At 34.4% G+C, this 9,143-nt stretch overlaps 1 protein-coding gene across 6 annotated transcripts in view; it reads right to left on the reverse strand.

The window, feature by feature from the left end:
• LOC131159923 (large ribosomal subunit protein bL17c) overlaps positions 1-4,468 on the reverse strand; it is a 48,704-nt gene extending 44,236 nt beyond the window's left edge. For 3 of the 6 annotated variants that reach the window (XM_058115169.1, XM_058115165.1, XM_058115168.1), the window contains exons 1-2: positions 4,053-4,452; positions 2,978-3,387 (exon numbers count right to left, since the gene is read on the reverse strand). In XM_058115169.1, coding sequence (XP_057971152.1) covers positions 2,978-3,387; positions 4,053-4,320 — 678 coding nt within the window. In that variant the 5' untranslated portion in view covers positions 4,321-4,452. Of the gene's footprint in view, positions 1-2,977; positions 3,388-4,052 lie in introns of all 6 variants that reach the window. The other 3 variants (XM_058115167.1, XM_058115166.1, XR_009137888.1) reach the window with 2 other exon arrangements.
• Positions 4,469-9,143: the final 4,675 nt, after the last annotated feature.

The following is a 9,143-nucleotide window of genomic DNA, read 5'->3' on the forward strand; positions in this document are numbered from 1 at the left end:
AATCCAAATTGTCAAAGTTAATCAACCCTGCCTAAGAATACCTAGTTAATAAAGTATGACCTTAAGACCTACCTGATTTTAAAAGACTCAATTTTAAAAAGACTCAAATTCAAAAGACTTAACTTAAAACTAGGACTCACATTAAAACTCAATTTCCAATGGTGAAAGGAAATTTAACTAAAAGTTAGAAGAATTCAAATTTAAAAATTTATAATTAAAATGGAAAACACAACTTTTATTTTGAAATTAAGGGATCTCAACTAAAATTAAAAAGCTTAGTGATAACTCAGAATTCTTTCTTGACATGCCGAAGACTTGAGTAGAGATCCCAACAACAGGCATATTTTCGAAAAATGAAATTGACTTTAAGATTGAAAGGACTCAATCTGAAAATGACCAACACCTGAACTTACTTTTTGAAAATACACGGTTTACCTTATAACCCCTAGACTAAGAAAAGAGATTAATTTTGCAACTAAAGAATTTTTACCAAGACAACTATAGAGGGACTCAAAATTTTTCCAAAAATGTCGGGACTCAACCTGAAATAACAAGACCATTTTGAAAGGGCTAGGACTCTAGACGGCACTCAAATTTTGAAAAGGACTCAATTGAAAATAACCAGGACTCTGAATGAAAATAGAACAATCATTGCTTAATCGGACCTAAAGTCAAACTTTATTACATTAGGTCTTCTTAGGAGGGTTATCTGGTTAAAATTGGGATGTCTACACCGCTCACCTCGTTTTTGTTTGTTTTAGTGGCTGACATTTTGAGTAGGTTGGTGGATAGGGCTGTGGATAGAGGTTTAGTTAAAGGGTTGGAGGTGGGGGCACGGAGTGATGGTTTCGCACCTTCGCTAATGATACCATCTTCTTTTTAGAGGACCATAGACCCTTATTTTTTAATGTTTTGAATCTTCCCCATATCTTCGAGAAGATTTATGGGCTTAAGATCAACATGAGGAAAAGCAGTATTGCAATTATCAATGTGTCTACAGAGACTTGAGAGTGTTAGGGAGTGGTTGTTGGTGGTGGGACGTAGTGTAGGCCTATTTAGGGGTTCTTTTGGGGGATAACCCAGGATTTGCTAGCTTTTGGATCCTACTATGAAAAGAGTTTCTAACCATTTAGATGGTTGGAAGGTTGCTTTTTTTCTATTGGCGAAAGAATTACTGTCTTGCAGGCTTGTGACTTGTCTTTCTAGTATTCCTTCATACTTTCTCTCTATTTTTAAGATTCCTATGGAGTTGCTAGCAAGACTGAGAAAATAATGAGGGATTTCTTGTGGTTGTGGGTAGAGGGCTTTAGGGATCATTTGTTAAGCATGGAAGTGGTGTGCGAATCTAAATGAGAGGATAGTTTGGATCTTGGAAATTTGGTGTCTAAAAACACAGCTCTCCTAGCTAAATGGCTTTGGCAGTTTCTGCTATAGAATTCTTCCCTGTAGCATCGAGTTGTATAAAGTAAGTTTGAATTTTATGGGAATGGGTGGGATACTAATTTGGGTTTAAAGTGTTCTTCAAAGAGTCCATGGAAAGCTATCTCTCAGATTTATCACCTTTTCATTCCCCATCCTAAATTCCTGTTAGGTAGGGGCTGTAATATCTGCCTTTGGAAAGATCCTGGATTGGAGAATGCAGTTTTGTCCACCACTTTTCCTCATCTCTTTCACTTGAGCTCAAGGCAGGATGAGTCCATTTCTTCTTTTGTTGTTGATCCAAGTAGTCATTTACTTCCATGGGATTTTCACTTTGGAAAGTTGTTGAATGATAGGGAGTTGGTAGAGTTATCTTCTTTGCTAATCCTGTTGAATAACAGCCGGTTTTCTTTGGAGAATCGTCGATCTTGGTCTTTGAGTCCTTCAGGGGTTTATCTTCTTGCAAATCTTTTATGTGAATTTATGACTAGATCCAATTCTATTTTTCCACTATATAAATCCATATGGAAGGCCAAAATCCCCTCTAAAATCAAGGCTTTTATTTGGTCGATTGCACTTGATAGAATTAACATCAATAACTTGCTGCAGATAAGGATACCTTTGAAGGCCCTCTCTCCATATGTCTGTGTATTTGGTTTAACTATTCAGAATCTGCATTGCATCTTTTTATACATTGTGATTATGCTAGGAGGGTATGGAATAAGTTATTTGTTTTGTAGGTGAAGGTTGGGTGAGTTTAAAGTCGGTGGAGGACTTCTTGGCAATTTCTTCTGTTGGTTTTGGCGGCAAAAACCAAAAGGCAGTGCTCTGGAAAGGTGCTTTCTTTGCAGTAATTTAGCAGCTGCGAATGGAACATAATGTGCATATCTTTTCAGTGAATCAATCATTGTATTTGCTGGTTTAGGATAAGACACATTATTTGGCTTCTCTTTGGTGTGCAGGTTACGGGAATTTTAAGTGGTTGAGCTTTTTAGATATTCAGCGTGACTGGCGGTATTTGCCTGGTTGCTAGATTGCGCTGGTTTTATTTGTTCTTTTTATTTTTTATTTTTATTTTTTTTCTCTGTTTTTGGTTGGATTTCTCCAACCTTTGCGAAGGAGATGTCTTATTCTCCTGGTTGTAAATTCTTAATATATGAACAAAATTCTTCTTCTGCTATCCGAAAAAAAATAGGGTGGGAAAGGGAACAAAGCATCCTAGTTCGAGCCTTGTGACCAAAAAGAGAGGGATTCTTATCACTACTGAACAGAGAATCACAATTAACTTCTTATTTGATTAGTAGCCATAACCCTGGGGAAATTGGCACCACAATCCCATATTGCTGGCTTAAGTTGTTCATATAAGTGGTAGTGCTTGATCAACCAAAAATAAAACATTAAGCTAGAGCTTGGATAATCTCAAGATGCAATGTGTGAGAAAGCACAAATATGAATTGTCATCAACTTAAACTGACAATTTGATTCCAGTAGCATTAAAAGCCAAATAAAATAGCAACCATATTAATATGGCACTGGATTAGAATACAAAAGTCAATACCTAGACAAGTTCAATATATGCCATGGGTGCATTGTCCCCCCGCCTTGGCAGTGTCCTCATGATTCTTGTATACCCACCATTTCTATCCCCATACCTGTCTTGGACCTCAGCAAATAAGGCATGGACAATCTGCTTTTCATAAATAAAGCCAAGAGCCTGTCGCCTCTTATGAAGAGAACCATCCTTTGCCAGAGTGATCATTTTGTCAACATACTTCCTCATGGCACTTGCCCTCGCTCTTGTCGTTTTAATCCGGCCATGTTTAAGAAGCTGTGTTGTCAGGCCTCGCAGTAGAGCCCGTCGCTGGTCAGGAGGCCTGTTGAGTTTAGGCACTCGCCTGCCATGTCTCATAGCATAAAAACGACCGCTAGTTTCAACAACAGTGAAACCTTGTTCGAAGCTAGAGTACCCTGTTAACCAGAAGGCAGATCAGTATTCTTAGAATGGTTAATGGTTAAAAACTGAGAGAAGAAACAACTCCTTCAAATAAATTTTATTGATTGCTTGTTTAAACAATAAAATTAAAGCTTAAAACATGTACCAGACTCCTATTATCAGGGAGGAACAGGCAGCAAATACATCAGCAACATCGACATATTGAACTTTTTTATAAGTGTTAGTTAAGAAAATAAAGGGGCCAAGATCATGCAAATCAATGGTCATTTTACACTGTTCTTTAGGTGATGGGTAACGAAATACAACATACATATAGCACATTCAAAACTCCAAGAGATGTCAGAAAACACATAAATTTCAACATGGGTATTCACCCATGACCCAACATTCCAACAGGCGGAAGGCCAATAACTGCTATAGCGAATGACACAGCCAAAATCACAATAACGTAGTTCAAAGTCTACTTGAGCGAATCCTATAATGAGTTGGGGACAAATTCCCAACCAAACTGAATTAGCTCATCGCGTATTAAACAAAACGAACAATCAGTCCACAATGAGAAATCCCGAAGGCTTTTATTTCAGTCAGACAACATGAAATACAAAAACAAAGAGGAGCATAATCCGAGTGAAATATCAAAATGCAGCCAAATGAAGACCAAGGGGCGAAGAAACCATACCACCAAGCGAGAGGAGAGAGTTCACAGGAGAGAGACCCGTAAATGAGCGGAGGAATTGGGGTTTGTGGCGGGGTATGATGGGCCTAGGAGATGATACCGACGACGACGCAACCGGAAATCGAAAGGGCGTCACCTGGGTCGGAGGAGCGCAGGCGGTAGAGACCATCGAAGGGAGAGCAGCTCTTAGCGACGCCATGTTCCATCTTCTATCTATATTACAACTGGTACTACTGCTACAAGCGGCCGCCCCAATACCAACACACGCCATTGCCCTCCAACTTCGAATTCGTGCTTATTCAGTGTGAATTGCGGACAGTGAGGAACAGAGGCGGAAGCAGGGGAAGAGGAAAGACGACAGCGGATGAGATAACATTGCATTTTTTATTTTTTTTTCCAGCAAGAAATAAAAATGGGGTACTGAGTAGTGGGCCAGTGGCTACTGGGTACTGAGAAGGTGGATGATCGGATCTGAGGATCCGAATTCCACTCGAATGTGTAACCGGGTTCGGATCCAAACCAAAATCCAATGAATAAACTAAGTTTTAGGACAAATCTTGTTTAAGATTTGATACAAAAATTAGAACTGTTCTTGAAAATTTTAAAAATCTTGTGACTTCTTTAAAATTTCAAAAATGTCATTTATCTCTATTGATTTTTTATTTTTAAGACACTTATATTTCGTAGAAAATTTGTCTTTTTACAAAATACAATAAAAGATTTGTGTCTATTTTAGCAGATTTTAAAGAAGATTTGTAAATTTTTTGAAATTTTATGCACTGTTTGTGTCTTTTTATTAAACATTAGGAGAGGTCAATATCTTTTATTCTAAATTTTATAAAATCAATTGTCTACTATTTCTTTCTTCATAAATTTGTTATAGATTTTATTAGCTGTGGACAAATAATTCAAGTGCATTCTTGAAATTATGATTTTTTTTTTTTTAAATTGTAACAAAAAATTGTGATAATTTTAAAGAACATAAATTTACTCCATTAGTTGATATTGATAATTTTATTTTCTTTGAAAAAAAATTCTAAAAGAAGGATATTTCAAGAACAAGGAGAACAAATATTACAAAGAGTTATCTTAATAAGCCAAATGTTTGAGTTTCGTTTTCTCTTTTTTATATATATTTAATTCAAGTGTTTCTTTATGTTTGTTTTTTTTTTTCTCATAGTTTTCTCTTGTTCTTTTCAAAAAAAAATAAAAATTCTCGTCATCAACTCTTCTTCTTTCCTTTAATTCTCGCACAATCATTTAAATTTCCACATCATTGAATGCTTGCACCACTCAAATTCTCATTTATTGTGACAATGATCTTACATGCCAATTGCACTATATTGATTTTGGTTATTCTATTCACGTTAGTTTATTTTAATTGCACATTCAACTATTTTAATTTTACCAATTTTGAAATTTCACACTTTAAATTCAATCATTTATTACTTATATAAATTCATTGGACAAAACCTTCCGCACTTCTTGAAATTCAATTGTTTTTCAAGCATAAACATAAATTTATTACAAGTCATCTTTGTATCGAAACTTTTGATGTTTATCATCTAGAGCTGTACCAAAAGTAAACGTATTATAATTGTGTATCTTTCTTAAATACACACTTTGCTTTGGGATAATTATTTTTTGTGAAAGTTTCAATCTAGTTTTTTTTTTTCTTGACCTATGCAATTATACCCTTCTTTTGGCTACTAAACCTTTTCCTTGAATATTCTTTGCAAATAACATGCACCAAATAAAAGGTATTATTTTATGGTGTCATTATTTGTTAAATTTTCATCCTTTTTATTGGAATTTAATGATTAGTGTTGCATATTTTTTCCAAAAATAAAATTGATGTTTGATATTACGATTTTTGTAAGCTTCCTTGAAACATGTGATTTTTATTGTGATTTTTAAATTTAGGGGCATTGTTATTTGATCAATAATATGAGGTCGTAGTTCAGCCAAAATTTAAAGAATATTGATGTGTTTGAGTATTTTAATTTTACTTTTTTTGTGTGTTTACTTTGCAACGAAGAATGCATAGTTGGTCTTTTAGTAGCATTGACAATTTTTTCTATACAAAATACTGTAGGGACTTGCACATAATTTTGTGGTTGATGTCTTTTGTATGTTTTAAAGTGGTTTGAATTCAAATAGTTGTAACTTTGTTAGCAAATTTTATAGGAGCGAGTAGGGGTGTGCAAACGATTGGTTCGGTCAAATTCACTTAATTAATTGAATTAATCAAAATTTTCAGTTAACAATAATCTCTAACTGAACCAACTGAATTAGGTGCTGCAATCGAACTGTACATAACCGAACCAACTTTTCGAGTAATTCGGTTAACCGAATTTGACCAAAATAATTTAAAATTAATTATAAAGACAAAATATGATTGCAAATTTTAAAATTAATTATAAAATTAATGTTCATCCTTTCTTTTAATTGTAAGAGCTGAATTAGGAGAATGACATTGATTTTATAAATAAATTAAGAAAATCGAACATATATATAGTATATATAATATGCCAGTTATATTTAATATTGCTAATTTATATTTAAATTTTAATTAAGTAGTAATTCGGGTAATTCAGTTAACCGAATTAAAATTCCCATACCCGAAACGAAAATTAAATACCTAAAATTATCCAAATTTGTAATCGAACCGAACCGAGCCGACCGAACTTGGTCAGTTAATTTGATTAAACCCGAGTTATGCTCACCCCTAGGAGCGAGATATATCAATGTAATTAGAAAATACTACTTTATATTTGTTTAAGTAATTAGGTTAATAGTTGGTGAACATTCAAAGTGAAGTACATGCTCCATTTCAAGAATTATGGGTTCATCAACACTTTCCCCCTATATCAAAATTGTATTTTTGTGTGATCACATTTATATTTTTCAATTACATTGTTGCAGAGGGAGCACTAGTTATCATCTCATTTATGCTTTTTGTGTAAATTAATAGTTTCTTATACCCACTAGGGAGTTGTTAATTTTTCAAAGAATGGTAGAAGAGAAGTCAAATAAGAAATAATATCAGACTAGGAAACGAACAACAATTTAGGAAGGTTTTCATTTTATTTACGTTCGTTCATTGCAAAACTCACTTACATTCATATTCGTATTTTCAATTCGTCTCACGGGTCATCAACTCTTTGCACCAAAATTAGTGGTTTTTTCCATACTATTCGTAATTTTTCAATCCTAAAAGGTTTTGTTTTGATTTTTTATGTGTTTTAGATGGTTTTGTCTTTAGTTTTCTCTCTTCTTGATGCTATTTATTAATTAATGTTGCACTTTTTTTTCAAAAAAAAAGAAGGTTTATTACCCAATATTATGAGTTTTGACACTTTCATGAATTATGCCCTTTATTTGAATGCAATATTAAACTAAATAAGGTTGCTATTGGCAAATTTTTTCTTTGTATTACAATTTTATATATGCATAAAAGCAATAAATATATCGAGTTTTTAATTTTAGTTATCATAAATATTTTACTATATCGTAAGTTTATTTTCCCATATACGCGTGTAGGAAAAAAAAAAGGTAACATATTCAAAAAGAGGACAAAAAATAAATTTCAACTTATTTGAAAATTGTTATGATAGGCCTTCCTCTTTCCCCAGTGAAGATGAAGATGTTAGGGATAAAAATATCTTTAACTTTTAAAAGAAATTAAGACTAAAAACTCTTACAAAGATACAATTGTAAATCAATTTGTGGACAAAATATCCTTAAATAAAAAAGTAAATTTTTATAAAGAGTAATACTTATTTCTATACTACATATAACCAAATAAGAATTCTTTGCTAACATAGGATTTTTAGGAAAAGATATAGCATATACATTGTTGGGGATGTGGCTCATATTCTAAGTGGAACGCATCTATCGGGAGAAAGTATCGTGAAGCGAGGGACCAAGAGAGAGATGCAGGGTGCAGCCTTGAGGGCAAACCATCAACGGTTTGGGGTAATTGTCGACGATTTCAGACAATGCCGCAAAGGGTATTATTCTCTACTTTAAACCGTCGACGGTTTGACCTAAACCATTGACTGTTTCACTTGCAGACATTATGGATTTTCAAATCCGAGATCAATAAATTGGACTAATCGGAGGGATTTCCTCGAGGGGATTACTACAAAAGTGTTTTAGATCAACTATAGGCCTTTTGTACGTATTAGATCATTATATAATAATTATTATGTAACCCTATAAGGGTTTAGGCTTGTAAGCATCATTGTTCATAGTGAAAACAGTCGCTGCTCCCATGGACGTAGGCAAATTACCGAACCACGTAAATTCTTGTATTTTGATTGTTGTTTTCATTGATTCTCATTGTTGAGTGGACATGCTTTACGTCTCCAGGTGGTGAATATTCTTGTAAATTGGACTAATCCTATTACCACGGTCAATTTCAAGCATGGCTTGGACATGCTTTATGTCTCCAGGTGGTGAATATACGCAAGGTGGAGATTATTGGGGATGTGACTTATATTTTGAGTGGAACGCATGTATTGCGAGAAAGTATCATGAAGCGAGGGAGAAAGAGAGAGGTGCAGGGTGCAACCTTGAGGGCAAACCGTCGATGGTTTAGGGTAACCATTGATGGTTTTAGGCTGTGCTGTAAATGGTGTTCTTTTCTACTTCAAACTGTCAACTGTTTAGCTTAAACCGTCGGTGGTTTCACTCACAGACGTTATGGATTTTCAAATATGAGATCAATAAATTGGGCTATCGGAGGGATTTCCTCTGGGGGATTGTTACAGAAGTGTTTTAGATCAACTATAGGTTTGTTGTACGGATTATATCATTATATAATGATTATTATGTAAGCCTAGAAGGGTTTAGGTTTGTAAGCTTCATTGTTCTTGTTCATAGCAAAAACAGTCGCTGCTCTTATGGATTGAGTTAAGACAATTAGGCCAAGGTTATTTAAATCAGATGAGGCTTGGCCAAACAGCCTAACAAGGTTCAATTTGAGAATGGGCTCAAGTTAGCAAGTCAAGGGGTCCGAGTTAAGTTGACTTGGACCCTGAGTCAAGTCCATATTCTTGGATCTGGGTCAAGTTAACCCAAGTTAAATAT

The sequence above is a fragment of the Malania oleifera genome, chromosome 7 (genome assembly GCF_029873635.1).
Source record: "Malania oleifera isolate guangnan ecotype guangnan chromosome 7, ASM2987363v1, whole genome shotgun sequence".
Lineage (NCBI taxonomy): Eukaryota > Viridiplantae > Streptophyta > Magnoliopsida > Santalales > Ximeniaceae > Malania > Malania oleifera.